We start from the raw sequence: 18,843 nt of genomic DNA on the forward strand, positions 1-18,843 counted from the left end.
ACTAAAGCGAAATAAGGAAAGAAACGCAGAGATCGAAAGGAATATGAATTTAAAAATTTATCTTTTATATCCATGCAACTGAAAAAGTACTTAATTTTTCGGATATATATCGTATGGACAGGTTATTAAAATATCGATATAGATACATTATCGATGCTCAAGGTTATTATTAAATTCTATTTAAAAAAATTTAAAGCTAAAACAGGTGTATTTTACATATGAATGAATGGAACGCATCTGACATCATACCTATAACGGATGACATCAACTTTTCACCATATGATTATTAGAGCCTCCACTGCCATCGACAGTTCATAGAGTGGAGTACAGTAGCCTTCGCAACCACTTGCTTCATTTGATGTCACCGCTAAATAAAGCGACTGACACGGTTTGTAAATATGAGGACGATGTTTCGAGTAGCACCTATTCCATAATTAGATGCTTATTATGATATTCGTTGAAAATCAGTTTCAAAGTCCAATCTATTATAGACGATCTTATCACGAGTTTTATAGTATGCAGACCTTTTATGAACTAGATTCAAAGATCATGAATTTTTCGTTCCAGTATTACAGTTGTTTGGATTATCATCATTCGTTGTCTGAAGTATCCGTCTTGTTGAACTACCCAGACTAGAATGCTTCTCTTTCTGTAACTTTTCAATCATTTCTTCTTGTTGCTTAATTATATCGTTTAAATATTGTATTTTACGTTGATAGTCATGTTTCATCAGGCGTACATGAACTTCTTGTAATTTTATACGTTTCTCCACAGAATCTACCTGCTGTTTCGTACCTTTTTGAACAATCTGAAATTATAAATTATTTAAGATTTTTGTTATTCTATTAAATACTACATATATCTTAAACGTACTTCTAGTTGACTTTTTAAACCTTCCACACGACTGTTAATACTTTTACCAAGACGATCCATATCTGCATTTTCTTTTTCCGTTTCGCGTAAGAAAGCAAGTAATTTTTCTCTCTCTATAACAATTCTTTCATACTCGGAAAACAGTTCTTCGCAATAAGCAGTCACTTTACTTAATTTCTCCTTCAGGGAATTACGTGAAACTCGAGTCGAATAAACAATAGTATGCATATGTTCAATTCTATGTTGCGTTCGTCTGAAAAAGACCTAAGTATTTATTCTGTATGAATAGAACATTTGCATAAAAAATATACAAATAAATAACTTACTTTAAGGTTGTTTCGAGGTTTTCTACAAGACCTTTTAAATGATTTCTTTCAGCTGTAACCATTATAAGTTGTTTTTCGTTTTCGGGTTGATTCTCCTCTATACGTTTTATATGATTGCAGAGATTACGTTTTTCACTTTCATATTGAAATTTTAATTCATCTAACAATGTTTTACATTCTTCGATAGCGGTAGTATGAACAGCAATAGGTACTGTTTGATCTCCTTTACCCTTCATTTTTTCAAATTCTTTGCTTAAAATTTCGTATTTACCTCGTAAATTGCTCAGTTCTGATGCTGTGGTTGTATATTCCTTTTTTAATGCTTCATTACATTTTAAAATTACTTCCATTTTTAACTCATATGATGAACGAATATCATCAGTTTCTCTCTTTACATTTGCAGCTTCCTTTTTTAAAATATCATTTTGATTTTTTAGTAACGTAGTATTTTCAAGCAACTTTGATATTTCCTTTGTATACCTATCACACTGTACAGTTTTTATTGCAGTTATTTATATGTATGATGTAAAGCACCTCTTTTTATATACATTTATTTATTCATATCGTCTATATATTTATAATTATTTACCTCTGACTTCAATCCTTCTACTTCTCTGTGCATAATCTCATTTTCCGTAAGAATTTCCTTACATCTACTACTAAACTCAGCCATTTCCTGTTCATACATGTGTACAAGTTCCTGCTTTTCTGATAAATTTTCTTGATAAGCATTTAAAAGTGGTCCCAATGCATGAAAATTAATACTTCCCCAAATCCTTGAGTCATATTTGTTTTCATTTTCTGCAGGTACAGAAATATTTTCATGCTTTTGACCTCCTAATTTGTCTTGATATCTCTCTAATTCGGTATTTAACTGGTAAACAATATTCTTTAAAAGTATTATATCTTCATTCGACTGAACTCTCTCCATTTCAAGTTTTTGATTGTGTTGAACCAGAGAAACTTTGGCTTCTTCTAATTCCTGAATCATTTGTATTAACGTCTCATAATGTAAACATACTTTCTTATACTCTAATTCTCTTTGCTCCAATATATCACTTAATTTCTGACATTCTTCTTGGACAGTTTTATAACGTTTTTCCAATTTCTGATACTCATCAGCTATTTTCATTACATCCCGTGAGACATGTTTTCTTGTTCGTGATAAAATAATACCTAAAATAATACAACATGAGATTTTGATTATCATTCATCCAAGTCAATAATTGTCTTATAACCTATGTATGTTTAATACCTGAATCTGCATCAACTTCATCAAATGCTTGCTTTTGAAGACTACCATCCTCGTTTAGCTTCTTACTTCTTTCATGTTCATATGTTTCAGTTCTATTTCTCAAAAGCAATTCATCTTCAGGTTCATTTATATCATTATCAGTTATCCAATCTGATGGATATTTGTAAACATTGTGAGCTCTGAGCGTATGTTTGGTTTTTGCAACGCGTCTGCGACGGTAAATTGGTATGGAAGTTGTATCCTGATTGCTTTTAGCACCTGTTGTTCTTCTGTAGTTATGCTGTGTACAATAAAGGAAATGAGGTTAAGGCCATATGAAGTATTTGCTTACAGCTTTTTGTTTTCTTACAAACATAATATACTAATTCTATTATTAATAATAATTACCTTCTTCTTTTCTTGGGTAATAATACTATCACAATTAGCCATCTTCCTTATTTTATAGTTTAAATCTGATATAAGTTAATAAAGTCATTTGATCAAAACTGTTTAAAATATTTTAAATCACAGGTAAACTGATCAACTTTACACGAAAAAAACATCACAAATTTAGTCAAACAAAATACGCACCTATACGATAGTGCATATTTTTATTAATTTTCGAGTTTGTATGACATCTATTGTCATAGCAACTACTTTTGTACTAAACATTCACACCAGATGGTGTTTACTTCAATTTTCCTGACTCTATTTTAAATCGATATGCTATTGGCTTATATCAAGATGATTCAAAAGCAATTACATAAAGAGTAATCTAAACAAATTCAAATAGATTAGAATCGTGCCACACAAAATCTTTGGATTCTTGATCATTTTGATTCTTCAAATTATTATTTAATAATATTTATTTAATACCTTACTGGAGTAAAATGCTTGTGCGTTCCCCAATAAAAATTCCCCAATATAAAAATATTTGTTTTAAAATTGCACTTGCAAGGTGGAAAAATAAGTCATTTTTAGAAGTGCAAAATTTTCGACAATCAGTCCAGAAATGATTACTACTATCAATATTTTACATTCTAATTGCAGCAGTATCTAAGATGTCCTCGACTGTTTGACGTTGCATCTATATCTGCGTCAATTAAATAGAAAATGTTGAAAGGAAAATGCATTTTACGAGTACATAATTATGAATTGAGGTATATTATGATTATATATTTTATCTTTAATCTTAATACGAATGTAATATATGAGAAACATGAAAAAGTATGCGATATGGCTGACTCTATTTTATTGAATAAAGTCTACAACATATAAAAAGAAAAAGGAAAATAGTTACGTGTATCCACGAATTAACAAAACAAATTCTTATACTACATTTACAAGCAAATTATTATTTTATACGATTAAAATTACCTAAGTAAATAGATATCTTAAATAAATAGTAAATAGGTAGCTTTTTTAGAATGCTAAAAATATTACGAAATAATTATCTTATCAAGTGATAAATGAATTAATTACCTCAAGATATCTCGCGTTTATAATCTCGCGAAATATCTATACATCTCTAATTAAAAGTAAGATATCAATGTCTTGGATATCTTCTATGGAAAATTGTAATATAAGATATCACGTCAGTCCTGATCGAAACGATTATATCGACTAATTAAAAAATGAAGCATTTCACGTGCTGAAAATGAGCGTTTTGAAAATGAGAAAATATGAACATTAAGGAATTTTGTATGAATTTTGTTGCGAAAATATTAAGTAGTTGTCGTAAATCTACTTTTTTTCTCGAGGTTGCAACTACCTCTGATAAGAGCCCGTGATAATACCCGCGAAATTATTAGTTGCTGCTTTAACTCGTCTTCGCGACGTGGATAAAAACGCCGGAATGCACGCAAATGCAAATAGATGGATAGCGACTGTGTGTCCGAAATCTTCGTACTTGTCGCGTAACAAATTTTTGATCAAAGCATCATGCTTTCTATACGCACCGCCGCGTTCCACGGTTTTATGATACAAGGTACACATAATGAATCTTTTATTTGGCAAAAGAAATTTGGTGCAAAGAATTTAGCAACCATTCATAAAGTGCTTCTTATCGTATACAATCGGTGCTATATCAAAATATTTCTGATTATCTTGCCATATCTGTAAAAAGTAAATTATACCACAGATATATCTGATTTTAAGCATTCGATTCAGACGCTATCACGTTTCGAGCACTTTATCAAATTTTAATTTTTCGCTGAAAATAAAAAAAAAACGTTTTACATTTATTTTTCTGATTATTTTCCTAGAAAAAATTTGTTTTCGTTGCAGCGGCGGTTTTGCTATTTTGTTGGTCTATATTTTCGATTGAATTAAGTAATGCTACAAATGGCAGTTGCACCTACTATCACGAACTAACTCCTGGTACTAAGTATTTCATTCAGAACCGCGAATACCCGAATTTCTATAGGAGGTCACAATCATGTTCATGGACCATCGTAAGCGAGTATAAAGTTGATTTAACCTGTAGCACGTTTGAATTACCATGGGTAAGGATATAGTTTTCATTGTAGAATTAATTACTAATCGTAAGAGAAATCGAAAATAACGAATAATTTTCGCGCAGAGTTCCAATTGCTTCCAAGACAAAGTAGCTGTGCAAGTCAATTCTTCTACTACGCATCGGTATTGTGGTAATGGAAAGTTTAACATACAATCAGAATCAAACACGATGGTTGTAACGCTGCAATCACCAGTATGGTCGAGCGGTGGTCGATTTGCTTGTGAAGTGAGATCAGTGAAGCGACCCCAAGATTCCGAAAATTGTGAATGTGGATGGAAAAACCCTGTATGTATATATTTACGCAAATTCGTCGACGCTTCATTTAGATTGAGTGACGTTATTCTAAGCAAATGAGAGCTTCTGTTAACCGTTCTTAGAGTCGCATCGTCGGTGGAAATGATACAGGGGTGAACGAGTTCCCTATGATGGTTGGTATTGTGGACTTCGAAAGACGAGTCGTATTCTGTGGAGGCACTATAATATCCACAAGATACGTACTAACAGCGGCACATTGCGTCAACGGGAAAGAATACCAGAAATTGGGTGCCCTGGTTGGCGATCATGATTTGCGAACAGGTAAGCGTCTACTGTAAATGCAAGTACTTCGTATCTCGTATCTCGCATCGTGGTTAATTTGATTTCGATCTGTAGGATCGGATACAAACGCCACGGTGTTACATCGAATAATCAAAATTATGATTCATCCTAATTACGGTCAAAGAATTGATCAAAATGACGTGGCTATCGTAAAAACAGAGAAAGACATGAAGTTCACTAACGAGGTTGGTCCGGCCTGTCTACCTTTTCAACATTCGTTAGATACTTTTGGTGGCAATTATGTTGAATTGTTGGGTTAGTGATATAATGGTTACATACTGCGTTACGATTCGCTTTGTTATTATATCTCAACATTTCTGATAAAATTAGGTTGGGGAACAACGGATTATGGTGGCCCAACTTCTGATATTTTGCAAAAAGTTACCTTAAGCGTGCTTACGTATCTACAGTGTTCTAAAAATTACAAGAATATAACGTCAGATCAAATCTGTACCTATGCCGAAAACAAGGATTCGTGTCAAGTAAATTTCGCTTTGAATTGTAGCAGAATTGATGCGATCGATCGATTAAATAAATTTTTCATGAATGCAGTAATACTGAAGCATTTATTTAAAAAATAGATGGACAGTGGTGGACCAGTTCTATGGCAAAATCCGACGACTAAACGACTTGTCCTGATAGGAATCATTACAAAGGGTATAGGTTGTGCTGTCGTTGGTGGTGTAAATACCAGAGTTGGAGCTTACATCGACTGGATTATTTCAGCAACTTCAGGTAAGACGTGGAATATGCGATGCAAATAGTTAAAGCTATATTCGCGTAACCTTCGCAATTTTGTTATTTCAGACGCTTCGTACTGCATCATAGAATAAGACAATACAGCTTATCGTTCGACTCGATTTGACACAATCCGGATAGCAGGCCTAGTCGTTTCATTAATATCGCTGATAACGCAACTGACATACTTATGAGGTAAATTTCCTCGTTTTACAGGTTTAAAATGTTCCCAAGAAAACGATAAGAATACAAACATACTATTCGCACGAACATTATATTAGATCGGCAATTACATATCATGCGGGCATCAAACGATTAGGATGTGTCGATTTATTGTTTCAAGTCTGGAGACGACGAAAGCTTTGTAATTTAACATTCAGATATGTTATTGAATATATATTGTTAAATCATGCTAGTTGAATCTTTTATTTCGCCCCCAACCTGCCTCCTCCTTTCTTCGTCTCTTCCTCGCCCGCCGTTGCCTACGCTAATGTTATTTGATATTTACGTAAGAACGCTCAAACATCGACGCCGGAGCGTCTGTATCTTGTCACACTCAAATCGATTGTAAAACTATTCTATTCATACAAAAAGCTATTTCTATCGACATAGACGGAATAGTCAGATTCATCGAACGAGATCTCTAGCAATCGCTTGTTACGCGCAACACGAAAAGACGAGCAATATTACGACGCACGCGAAATATAAACTAAGTAAAGCCTTCGGTCACGAAAGCCGCGTGTCTATGGCAAACATTCCGATCGCATGCAGATATGAAATCGTAAGCAAAACTAATCTACGAATTTGCTCGAAACGAGTTAAATTTTTATGCACGGATCGGTAACTATAAAACGCTTACGCAATGCGATTTCTGATATATAACGTATATATACATCGTATATACGTTATATATAACGATTATATACGTGGCTGGTATGTAATGGTACGAGAGAAAATCATCGAGGTATCATCGCCACGCGACGCGACCCTTCCGCGTATATCAGCGCGTCGTTCTTTAGAAGCCGCGCGTAGCCTGCACGTAGACAACTAGAAATTAACTGCGTGTAAACAATGTCTCATTATTAATAAGTTCGTGAATGAGGATGTGACGTGAGACACTTTACGAGAGGGAATATTCAACAGCTCCACGGTTACGTTCAAATCAGAGCAAATACGTATAATTATCTCTGTTTACCTGTGAAATACAAAAGGAAGCAAACATCGACGAGAAAAGGAAAAGAAATTGATTTATAAGCACAATCAATGAATCGTTTTAGACATTGTCTGCTCGCCGAGGTTTCTCGGTTCACTATAAATAGATGACAAGAAAGGGGGAATTAATCGAACAAGCCGAACGGGTAATTCGTGGCGCAATTGCGTACGATCGCACAAAATCAGTCATATCGTCGTACACGAGAGATATTTATTAAACAAATTGATTTCTTCGACGTGATCTGCCCTTGACATAGTTATTTAGTTGATGACGGTTCTCACAAATGGGTACTCTCGTCGTCTTCACACGAGTACCAGATGTGGTTTATGAAAATTTCGTGCCAGTCCCCGTAACATGCGATATTTATTGTATGTACAGACAATTTGTACTTTATCAGCAATCAGTTGAAAAAATAGATGCTAGTCTTTTCGTAAGTAGAATCGTCCGATATCAATCAAATAATATTGGAATACTTTTGTAAACGACAATGTATAATCGACCGGAACGAATTGAAATGAAACAGAGACAAGGGAGTTAGAGTGCCTTGTATGTAAACACCGTTGTTTTTAAGCAGACCAGTCGCTATTTGCTTCCTTAATGTACACCGCTCTCAGTTTCTATTCACCTTCAATATGATTTCACTCATGGTGCAACCACCTGACCTTAGCTAACGATCAGTAAGAACCTCGAGGGAGCTAGGTCTCGAGGGTCGAAGGTCAGTAAAAGCGTAAACTTTGTTGGTGGCCGATCGATTAGAGTCGGAAGCACGTCTGTCGAAAGTAGAAAAAAAATAAGGCGAATTCTATTTGTAAAGACTCGAGGAAAGTCGAGATCGTGGGCCAATAGAGGCAAACGAAAATGGCGGGGATTGGCTGCGACGAAGATCGATGTGCAACGAGGCGCGCGCGCGCGCGCGTCAACCTTCCTACTCTTCTTGCAGGGTATAACGTAACGTTGACCAAAAACACAGAGGACAAGGAAAAGATAGCCTCGTCCTCTTTGGGTAGAATATATCGGTACAGAGGGATAGATCAGTTCGAACGAGTTTCTCCCCTCTGCTCACGGCCTTCTCCCGATTTTCTCCCCGAGGAAGTCGGCCAGTGGCAACTCGGCCGTTCCTGATACACGTTGAGCGGTCTAGTTCGTGGGGAAGAGCAGAGTCGACAGTTGGGAGTCGGAAGAGCGTGACCGTAGAGCGTATGCGCCATATGTACATAATTACTACGGCCAATCGGGAATTGAAAGCGTTGTGCAAAGCTTTGTCGAAGCGTCGAAGCTCCAGGGTCTGCTTCGTCCCGTTGGTTCCCTCGCGTGCGTGCATAAGCGCGCGCGCACACAGCCGCGCAACGGTGGTTCAGTTGGTTATTGACGTTCATGTGCACGGGGCGCGTTGCTAGAGTCTCTTCAGGCACAGCAACTTGAGAAGAGCGGAAAGAATTCGCGCGGGCTGTTTGTCAGCCGACCAATCAGAGATAAAGAGAACGAGAAACACCAAAGGCCTACCGAGGCCGGAGGAACGAAAAAACGAAAGGTGGGACTGATCGTAGCAGCCAGAAAAAATAGCCCGGTTTGAGCGAGGAGGGAGGTTACGGAACCGAACTACATGGCTCCAAAAATTATTCCTTCTTTCCCCCGACCACGCGTCTACTATCTACGTTCGAGCGAGCACCACCGGTTCAATCAGTGGACCGCCACTTCGAAATAATTGAATACGATTCGAGTTCGGTCAGTTTCGTGAGTTTTGTCAGGACAAGAAGAGCGATCCAGCGGCAGCCAGCTTTGCTCTGTGTACGTCCCCTATATCACATTTTGAACAACATATACACTCGAGAGTATAGGTACGACGATTGTGACAGCGAGCTTAAAGAGAAAGAGAAGGAGTGTGCGCGAGAAAAGAGAAGCATGACCGCGATGCAAATGACGCTGCCGATTTAGTAAATCGTCGTTAATATTTTCTACAGTACGAGAATTGTCCCTCGCTTGTAAAGCTTATGTCACAGGCAATCGAAAGAAACATCAGCATCCACGGAAGACGAAAGAGGAGAAAATTGAAAGAAGAACGGTGTCACAGTGTAAGGAAAGAGAGGACGGAAGATCGGGGGCATGTTCCAGGACAATAATCCTGTTAGCAACGTGAAACGTGAGCTTCCTCCGATTCCTTCGATTCCTTCGAGTCGTTAAAGTGATTCTCCTTGTGCCTGGACCGCTGTGGCGATCTTTCATGATTTAGATGCATCGTTTTCGCACGGCGAACAAACTGATGTTCTCGCTCGTACAAATAGGAACCCTTTCAACGATCGTTGTACACGCACCTTTCTTCAATCACCCCCTTGTCCTTTTCCTTTCTTCTGATTCGTCTCGTAATTCACGTATGTCGTGTTTCTTTTGGTTATTTCGTTAACCGATCCGATATCGTTAAGAAAACGACGAATCTCTCGATTCGTAGCGTACATATTAAAAGAAAAATTGCGTCCGATATACGACGATTTTTTCCCTCGTATACAATCCACGCCGTATCGATTATACTTGCTGCTCCGAGACAGATATTTGAATCGTTGATTTTCAGCCTTGCCAATGTGAATCACATAATTCTCACGTAATTCTGTTGATCTCTTTGAATCATCGCCACATTCTTCCTTCGTATATTGTTACGAACACATTTCAAACCACGAGTTCTAACTTCCGTGAACGTCCATACGACACTTTAACCGATCGATAGTAAAGAATAATACGATTTCTTACGACAGAAAGCACGGTAAGGTGAACAGGGAGAAGAAGAATAGCCCACTGTGTGTTTTTCCCTTCTATTGTTCACAGAAAGGAGCCTGCGTCCGCGTAGGAGCTGCTCCGACGAACAGCCGCGTTCTTCGTACCAGGCATGCCTTCCGCGTTATTCTAAGGGATATTTTCTACACAGAGATCTAACTTATTCAGGATAACGGTATTATATTAACAGAGAGAAGAAGAAATAAACACAGCAGATAATAAAAATTATTCTTATAGTTAAACGTAACGATTAAGATCCTTGTTGGGCCTTTTGTTGAACTGCCGTTGTCATTCTCGTTCTCGTCTTTGTCGTCGGCGTCGTTAACACATTCGTTAACGTCTTCGTCGTTATTGTTATTGTTAAACTGTTGTTGCTCTCGATAGCAGTCACTCGTTGCTGCCACTATTTATCGTTTTCCTTGTCTCTCGTGCCAGTAATTGATCGTCGTGGTGATTTTTCAAAATATATCTGTACACCTTTAAACATTGGCTCGGTTATCCCGATCTGTGCTGGTCTATTGGCTTGTTTCTCGACGAACGCGAAAAGCATCTAAAGACAGGAAAAAAGGAAAGGAGGAGAATATAAGCAGTAAAAACAGAGCGTTGAATACGGAAAGGAAAGAATAGGCGGAAATTGAACAATTTGTCTTTGGAACAAGGAACTTCGAGGTGAAGCATGGTAGTCAAGAACGAGAGTACGAGAAATGGGCATGAGCTGGCTCCGTTGAACGAGGAACGTCAGGCAGGTCAGAACGTGACGATCGTGATAACCGGAAATCAAAATGCTGCTGGCAGTCAAGAAACCAAGGAAGAAAACAGAGCAGAATGGAGCGGCAAGATGCAATTTTTCCTCAGTATTATCGGTTACAGCGTGGGTCTCGGGAATATCTGGAGATTCCCTTACCTGTGCCAACAAAACGGAGGAGGTAAGTAATATTTGTCGATGAGCGATTTCTTAATTCTTTCTATTTCGTCTCTATCGCCTCTTTCCTCGAAAAGAAAAAAAGGATGCATAAGCGAAATTGCATTATTAAATTGTGAAATTCATCGACCAAGGCATAAATCATCAAACTTGAACTTTGAATCGTTACCTATTCTCCTTGAAAACGTTCTCTAATACGGAGATGGATCTAAAGCCGCTATAATCGAATGGCCACGTAAAACGCAACGTTATACGCTATTTTCAGTCACATAGTTCGACCAACCTCCCTTTCCTGCCCTCGCCGTATGCCTATCCGCTTAAAAATATATATCTTCGAAGCGTTTCACGGATCTTCGAAATACCAGCGAGAACGTCGCGAACAGTCTTTGGTTTCCGGCTATCGTATTCCATACTTCCCCCCCGAATATCCTAATACAGAGAGAAACCCGGGGAAACTAATAAAATCCTATAAAATTCGCCCTTGAACCTTCTGCTCTCCCTATCCATGATCTTTCTTCTATCCACGACCTATACCTCGGTTGGCGTAACTCGATTACATTCCAATGAAAACGAAACGGAAACACACGTATCGCGAAAATAGACATAGCTGGTTTACGTGGGTGGATGCGCGAACAAGGGTGGCGGGTGAAGCACGAATGAAATCACGACGGTAAGGCGTTACGTCACAGGGACATGGCTTACGCGACCGTTAAATCGGACGCCCCCGCGAATTTCGTCGTGGAAATTTCCATCAGTGTTACGAACGTCGACAAGCCAAGACCCGACGAATAGAGAGAGAAAGAGACTACTATTGCGCAGAACGCAAGGACCGAACCGCGCGTTTCCTCTAGCTAAGTTCTGGCTAGGTCAGCGTTCGTGTTAATGATTCGCCAGAACGTATATGCCACTGCACCAAAAACGAGCCCGGTTCTACTCGATTTTCAATGGAAATTTCCTTATGCTACAATACGACACCGATGTCGAGGCCATCGTTCAGCCTGACGCCGACGTTCGACGCGCGTCGATCGATTTTTAACGTTCTTATCGGCAGACACGTAACAATTTCACATCCGCATCAGGTTTATGGATCGTCTATTCTGTCTTTTACGAAACCTTTGCCAATTTTTTAGATAAGTAGTATTCTTTATTTTTTTTTTTTTTTTTTTTCGTTTTTCTGGAAGAACAGTTTAGGGATTGGTATTTCAAAATGTTTGAAATACAATAATAACGAAGACGAGTAGCGAACGACCCATGGAAACATGGCATAAGTAGAATCAGGAATTTTGGTCAGACGATTTATCGAGAAGTCTTACAGGAGAATCGCGTGCCGCATACTTGAACGATCCAGCCTTTTACGCTGGGGACGTGTGTAATCGCGGTAATATCACATCGTACGTGACACGATTGATCAATAGTATGCCGCCTATCGACACTCCCGAAATTCTTTCGATCGGAATGACGAGAAGGATGAAAAAAATTGGTAAAGAATGTTCGAATAAGATGGAATGTGTACCTACGTATGTACGTATACGTAGATACGCGTCACTCGATCAATACCGTACCAGACACTCCGGCTGCGGCTGTCTCAAACTAGACTACTGCGAAAAAAAGGGAACGAAGAATATTCTCTAAGCAGGGTCACAGCCGAGTCCTGGCAAATGGGAGAGATTAAAAGAGAACGGTTACGGCATTCACTTTGTAATAAGGGGTCAGAGGAACAAGAGATGGGGTGAGGAAGGGGAGAGGATAGCGAACGATATTATTTTACTGAGAGAAAGAATAGGAAGAATACAGATCTCGCTTTTTAGACAGCAAAAGAAGAAAAAAGAAAATTGCCAGGGGTAAAACATGTTATGCACGGGACGCTTTTCAGGTGCCTTTCTCATCCCCTTTTTCGTGATGCTAATCCTAGAGGGTGTACCCCTCTTTTTAATCGAGCTGGGTCTCGGTCAACGAATGCGACAGGGTGCCCTTGGTGTATGGAACACGATACATCCATGGCTAGGCGGTATAGGAATAGCATCGTGCATCGTCACCTTCTTCGTGGCGCTTTATTACAACGTCATCATTACCTGGTGCTTCTATTATCTTTTTAATTCGCTCGAGGTGAGTCCCTTCGTTTTCCGATGACCGATCGATTCAGTCAATAAAACCGTAGGCCGTTGTTATTCCGACGATCGAAAACGAGCTTAATACCAACTCGATTATGGCGTTTAATTGATCGATGGAATACGCGGGTGCTGTAATCACCGGGTATCAGAACAGTTTCGCGATCGTTCGATTAACGAATACAATTTATGTTTCATGCTGCTCGATTAGGCTGTCACGATTAAGTTCAACGTAAGTACTTGTCGATTTCAATTTTCGTTTGCATTCACTAGTCTGCCTGGAAAGGAAATAGACAAAATGGAACGCGTCGCGCATGATGTAGTTCTTATTATAGGAAATTGCAAATTAGACGCTTTTATATTTTCTGATTAACGCGGTTCTGATTAACGATGTCGAGGGTAAATTTTTGACGAACGAACGATTCAACGCAGGAGCCGTTACCATGGGCGAGATGTCCAGAGGTTGATAATAAGCCAGTCGAAGAATGCGTGAAGAGTTCGGAAACTGCATATTTTTGGTACAGAACCACATTGGACGCGGCACCGTCGATCGAAGAAGGACAGAGTCTCAAGTGGTGGATCGTCCTCTGTCTGCTGTTGAGTTGGATCGTCGTCTTCTTTATTGTGATGAAGGGAATACAATCATCGGGAAAGGTAGGAAAACGTCAAGTGTTTTAATTGGTTTTTCTTTTCCTCGCGGGTGGTTGTTTACTTTCCCTTCGAATTACTTCCTGTTCCATTTTCCCGTCCGCCTTTTCCTCCGTGTAAATGCGAGAGTCAGATATACTGTGTCAACGACTTATGTTTCTGCTTGATTTAAAGGTGGTATATTTTACATCCATGTTCCCGTATTTGGTGCTTACTATCTTTTTTATTCGTGGAATAACGTTAAAAGGTGCCAGCGCTGGATTAGCCCACATGTACACGCCAAAGGTAATTAATTTCCACTTTTTCGATGAGACTCTCGTGTTTCATTGTTTTTCACATGATTTTCACGGTTGCCTTTTTCATCTGCAGATCGAGAAACTGTTAGAGCCGACGGTCTGGCTCGACGCAGCGACGCAGGTTTTTTACAGTTTCGGGCTAGCATTTGGTTCCTTGATCGCGTTCGGTTCTTACAACACTCCGGACAACAACTGCGTTCGGGATGTGCTCCTGGTTAGCGGTTGTAACGCCTTCACCGCTATTTACGCGAGTGTCGTGATATTCGCCATTCTAGGCTTTAAGGCAATGACAAACGTCGATAAGTGCTTGGCGAGGTAAACTGATTTTTATTTAATTTCCATGAAATAATCTCTAGGAATGAAACAAGGAAGATTATTCAGACTATTAACGATCGGACAATTCCATTTCTTTGTTCCAGTAACATAGACTTACTTTTTCAAAATGGATATATAACGTACAAGAACATTACCATGGGAGAATACGAGGAAACTGTAAATACGTTAAACGCATCTGCGATGAACTTCACACTTGAAACCTGCAGTCTCAGCGAGCAATTGGATAATGTAATCTACAAACATTTTTCTTATATTTGTGTTTTAAAAAGACGGTTTTTAAATTATTTTTTAAAAATTAATCGATTATTAGGCTGCCGAAGGAACAGGATTGGCTTTTATAGTTTTCACCCAGGCAATAGTCGAGCTGCCTGGCGCTCCGTTTTGGTCTTGTATCTTCTTCCTAATGCTTCTAGCACTCGGTCTGGGTTCCCAGATCGGTATACTAGAAGGCATGTTATGTGTCATTTTCGACATAGATCTGTTCAAGAGAATAAAGAAGCAATACATAACAGGTAGGTACGATCATCGTCATCTTCTATTCACGATAGAGCAAACACGATAAACGATAATTTTTTTTCTTAGGGGTGGTTTGTACGATCTGCTTCTTTGTTGGTTTAATATTCTGTACCGGTGCTGGAGAATATTGGCTAAAAATGTTCGACAGTTTCGCCGGTACCATCGGCCTCGTGATGGTCGCGCTCATGGAAATGATTTCAGTCATTTTCGTTTATGGTCACGAAAAGTATGCTAAAACTTTCATACTTGATGGTCCTTCCTGGTTTAAGGGAACATTTCACGTTTAATTAACAGGAAACAATTCTTCTCCAGATTCACGAAAGATATCGAGGAAATGACAGGATACAGACCAGGGATATATTGGCAATTTACCTGGCGATTTCTTGCCCCCATAATCATGGTCTGCATTCTCCTTTCCAGTATAGCGTCCATGTTTATCAAAAAGCCCACATATTCTGCATGGGACGCGTCACGGGTGAGAAAAACTTTTCAAATTCTCGAATTTTCACTTCTTCCGTTGCCAAATTTTCTAATACGTCTCGACCTCGATATTTCCTCTTGTACTTTTCAGGGTATAGCCGTACCCACCGCGTATCCCGGTTGGGTGTTGGCCATAGCGGTCGTCATCATTTTCGCGGGCATCGCGCCAATACCGATCGTATTTCTTTTGAGGCGGTTCCAATGTGTCAAGCTGGACGTTGACATTCATCAAGGCAGTATACGACGCATAGATACCACTGTTTCTACCAAAGAGATGATGGGCGATGTTGATGTGAGTAGATCCAGAAAATCTTTGACCGTGATGAGCTCATTTCACCAACATCCGCTCGACGTTTCTTTCATCCTCCATTATTCTCTCTGTTCAATCGTATACATCACGACACACGCATTTGCATTTGTGTATTTCTTTTATTTACACTCTGTAGCCTCTCGAACGTTCACCAAGGACTATTTCGTGCGTTTGAAAAGTATGCTCGATAAATCGAGCAACACGATTATCTTAAACCAAGAAAATTGCGCCACCTTCACTATTTATACGAATTATATCATTTCGCTTCACTGACTCGGCGATTCGTCTCTTATCACCAGTCTTGATTAACTATGGATAAAACACGCGAAGCACGTTCATATGCTTGTCTAGACAACGTAGAGACTTAGTCATCGTAATAGAGGGTGACTTAATTGGCGCACCGAGAGACGTGCTTACACTGTTAGCGTCACGAGTGCGAGTCAGAAAAAGGAATTACATACTCAAGGTGCGTCGATTAAGCCTGAACGAGCATTAAGATTTACGTTGGACGTACCTGCAGTTATAGGAAAGCGTCCGTTCTGTGTGCGGTAACGTCGATTAATCGCTTCTTCCATAGCTACCTTACACGTGAGTCCGTAGTATACGTACTATCGTTTATGGAATGCTCTTAGCTTAATTTTACGTGCTTTGCACCGTTGTTTCTATTGAGACGATGATCTTCGAGCACGAAGAGGCAAACGGAGGAAACGCGAAGAAGGTGTTTTTTCTTCGGCTTGTAAATCTTACGACTTAGAAAACGTTGCCGATCGCCAGATTTTAGACATCGCGTGAAGTCGGCATGTTGTCTGCGAAAAAGAAAAACCAACGAACCCGGTACTTGAGTTCACCGGGCAAGAGCTTTCTCGCTTTGATATCTCACTGGCACCGCACTTTTCTTTCATTAATAAGGAACACGCCCTGGCTGGCCTGCGTTTCGAACAAATCACGCATAGCCTTAGCTGCGATTGTTCGTTCACGACTCGGTCACGGAAGAACGTGGCCACTTGTAATTAACGGTAGTAATCTCCATTTTCAGTTGGACGAGTACCATGACCGTCTCGAAGATTTTCCCGAAGAGGACGAAGATGTGAATAGTGACGATGACAACAACAGTGCACCGCCCATAACGAAGATCGTCCCCAACAAGCTTCAGGGTAAACCCTTCAAAATGGAAGTGATGGACTTTTAAAAGCAAGTGTCGGGTCCGCGATCTTTCGTCGCGTCGTTTCTTCTTACAAACAAATCAGGGAAAGAAGGATAATCGAACATTAGTCCCTTTGGAATTTCAATTCTTAGGAGACGCTTAAAATGATACGAATTGCAAATCCGAATCGAGGAATGAAAGAATTGAACGATCGGTGCTTTTTGAAAGCAATACTTACTTTCCGTCGAACTTATGACACGATATTAACGTGTACAAAGCAAATAAGAAACGGAAAAGCGGAGAAAACTCAAAAAAATACTCGGCGTCACAGAATGCATTGTAAAGAGTGAGAGAGAGGCCGATTCTAATCGCACTCGAAATCGATTCATTGCGCCTTGCTAGCTTTGTTCGATTGACTCGGTTTCATTGAGATCTAAATTATCTTTGACTTGGCCTGATTGATATCTTCAAGCGATTAGTTTTTGTCCAGTCCATCTAGTTCGTTTGTTTGATCGTATGATCGGTATTATACAGCAAGTTGAAAAAATAAAAAAATGCAGAATTACGCACGAACCCCTTACGGCAGCATTATTAAGTCTAGACTTCTTCCGCGAAGAAACGAATCGCGTTGATATTAGCCTCCCTTCTTCGTATCTTTAGAAAGAGTACCGTCTACTTATGTTACGGATTAAACAATGAAATATTCTGACAAAGGCTCGTCAAATTAAAAATGAAACCTTCGAAACGTACAGATATTCATAGTACATAGAATTGATCATTCGTTTTGAAATTTTCGAGTGATTTCTAGACGGTGCCTACGTTCCTATTGCTTCCAAACCTCAGGGGTGAGAAGAGAAGAAATGGTCAAAAGAGAAAAGTTACAAATATCGAAACCTAACTAGAAGTTATAAACCTACTCGCCTAAATAGAACTATACGAGTAGGAAATAGTGTATAGACGGTATCTCTTCACTGAGTTTCGTAATACTTCCAAATTGCTAGAAACCCGATTACTTAAAGCAGAGATAGATCGCGAAATATCGTGAAATTTGAATGTCTCCGAGGCAGATATGTCGAGATTGGGTCGAAGAATTTTCAGGATCGTACTTAACAAGAGAGAGAAAAATGGAGAAAAGAGAAGAACCACGAAGTGGAAATCTCTTCGCGATGATTCGAATCTTTGTCAAAGTTCAATTTGAGCTCAACGTGGTCGGTATCGGTCGCGCAATCGTTCCTTAGAAAACCGAAAATGAGAGATTGAGAAAACTGTGTACACGCGCGGTTCGCGTCTTCGTTGATTTTTCTCGTTTCCTCTAATTTCTAGGATCGATTACGTTCGGTCAGTAATGACCAATTACAGAGGAACAGATACTTTGCAAACGCAAGGGCGGATATCTTTCCGTCAAGCGATGTAATATACTCGTTTGACAAGGTCAGTACCTGGCTCGAAAACATCAATAACAATTCTAACAGAAAAGAGAATATCAAGATACACTGTTCATCGCGTTGCATTGTCATCGCGATGCTTGAAATGTTATATTTTTGGCAGCGCGTGTGCTCACAATCAGATTAACTTCGTGATAGGGTATTACCCCGTTCCTTTTCTCCCCTCTTTCAGTTCTTCTGTTTTTTCCACTTGACATAACGGAGCATGATCGTTGCTGCGTAGACATTTAAATATAGATCGTACATAGGGTATATTGTATACACAAATATCCAAAACGTTTAAATAAAAGCTTATTTATTGCCGAGTACACGATTCTATGAATACCTATGTATCTATCGATGTTTTCCTTGCTTGTTCCTCTTCGATTCTGTT

The 18,843-nt window shown here is 39.2% G+C and overlaps 3 protein-coding genes across 6 annotated transcripts; 2 read left to right on the forward strand and 1 right to left on the reverse strand.

Moving 5' to 3' along the window:
* Positions 1–143: 143 nt before the first annotated feature.
* On the reverse strand, positions 144–3,711 carry LOC132910046 (centrosomal protein of 89 kDa-like). Of its 2 annotated transcripts, XM_060965469.1 has the most exons (7): positions 3,315–3,711; positions 2,842–3,208; positions 2,455–2,734; positions 1,789–2,375; positions 1,200–1,687; positions 874–1,126; positions 144–808 (listed from the first exon to the last, which is right to left on the reverse strand). In XM_060965469.1, exons 2-7 carry the CDS (start codon positions 2,881–2,883, stop codon positions 548–550), a joined length of 1,911 nt encoding a protein of 636 aa, XP_060821452.1. In that variant the 5' UTR covers positions 2,884–3,208; positions 3,315–3,711; the 3' UTR covers positions 144–547. The 2 variants fall into 2 exon arrangements, with proteins under 2 accessions (XP_060821452.1, XP_060821454.1); XM_060965471.1 differs by lacking the exon at positions 3,315–3,711 and having other exon boundaries at positions 2,842–3,230.
* Positions 3,712–4,263: 552 nt separating this feature from the next.
* Positions 4,264–6,697, forward strand: LOC132909714 (venom serine protease 34-like). Its single transcript, XM_060964685.1, has 8 exons — positions 4,264–4,420; positions 4,720–4,937; positions 5,015–5,236; positions 5,329–5,527; positions 5,603–5,803; positions 5,879–6,030; positions 6,130–6,283; positions 6,356–6,697. Exons 1-8 carry the CDS (start codon positions 4,375–4,377, stop codon positions 6,379–6,381), a joined length of 1,218 nt encoding a protein of 405 aa, XP_060820668.1. The 5' UTR covers positions 4,264–4,374; the 3' UTR covers positions 6,382–6,697.
* A 1,788-nt stretch (positions 6,698–8,485) lies between these two features.
* Positions 8,486–18,778, forward strand: LOC132909717 (sodium- and chloride-dependent transporter XTRP3). 3 transcript variants are annotated; one of them, XR_009658593.1, is made up of 13 exons: positions 8,486–11,191; positions 13,061–13,293; positions 13,507–13,527; positions 13,728–13,949; positions 14,118–14,228; positions 14,313–14,554; positions 14,659–14,803; positions 14,886–15,087; positions 15,158–15,317; positions 15,404–15,566; positions 15,663–15,863; positions 16,402–16,469; positions 16,918–17,040. XR_009658593.1 is itself a non-coding variant. In XM_060964687.1 (12 exons), exons 1-12 carry the CDS (start codon positions 10,942–10,944, stop codon positions 17,068–17,070), a joined length of 2,103 nt encoding a protein of 700 aa, XP_060820670.1. In that variant the 5' UTR covers positions 8,488–10,941; the 3' UTR covers positions 17,071–18,778. The 3 variants fall into 3 exon arrangements, 2 of the variants coding, with proteins under 2 accessions (XP_060820670.1, XP_060820671.1); XM_060964687.1 differs by lacking the exon at positions 16,402–16,469 and having other exon boundaries at positions 8,488–11,191; positions 16,918–18,778; XM_060964688.1 differs by lacking the exons at positions 13,507–13,527; positions 16,402–16,469 and having other exon boundaries at positions 8,488–11,191; positions 16,918–18,778.
* The last annotated feature ends 65 nt before the right edge of the window (positions 18,779–18,843 follow it).

This window comes from Bombus pascuorum, chromosome 8, assembly GCF_905332965.1.
Source record: "Bombus pascuorum chromosome 8, iyBomPasc1.1, whole genome shotgun sequence".
Classification (NCBI taxonomy): Eukaryota; Metazoa; Arthropoda; class Insecta; order Hymenoptera; family Apidae; genus Bombus; species Bombus pascuorum.

Bases quoted from the DNA above. Each gene is read 5' to 3' on its own strand.
- LOC132909714 (XM_060964685.1), top strand. From the start codon at position 4,375: ATGCTTTCTATACGCACCGCCGCGTTCCACGGTTTTATGATACAAG. The intron at 5,237-5,328 runs GTATGTATATAT...AACCGTTCTTAG, and splicing joins AATGTGGATGGAAAAACCCT to AGTCGCATCGTCGGTGGAAA. The intron at 5,528-5,602 runs GTAAGCGTCTAC...TTCGATCTGTAG, and splicing joins CGATCATGATTTGCGAACAG to GATCGGATACAAACGCCACG.
- LOC132909717 (XM_060964687.1), top strand. From the start codon at position 10,942: ATGGTAGTCAAGAACGAGAGTACGAGAAATGGGCATGAGCTGGCTCCG. The intron at 15,088-15,157 runs GTAGGTACGATC...TTTTTTTCTTAG, and splicing joins AAAGAAGCAATACATAACAG to GGGTGGTTTGTACGATCTGC. The intron at 15,567-15,662 runs GTGAGAAAAACT...TGTACTTTTCAG, and splicing joins CTGCATGGGACGCGTCACGG to GGTATAGCCGTACCCACCGC.
- LOC132910046 (XM_060965469.1), bottom strand. From the start codon at position 2,883: ATGGCTAATTGTGATAGTATTATTACCCAAGAAAAGAAGAAG. The intron at 2,735-2,841 runs GTAATTATTATT...TATTGTACACAG, and splicing joins TTACCCAAGAAAAGAAGAAG to CATAACTACAGAAGAACAAC. The intron at 2,376-2,454 runs GTATTAAACATA...GTATTATTTTAG, and splicing joins TGAAGTTGATGCAGATTCAG to GTATTATTTTATCACGAACA.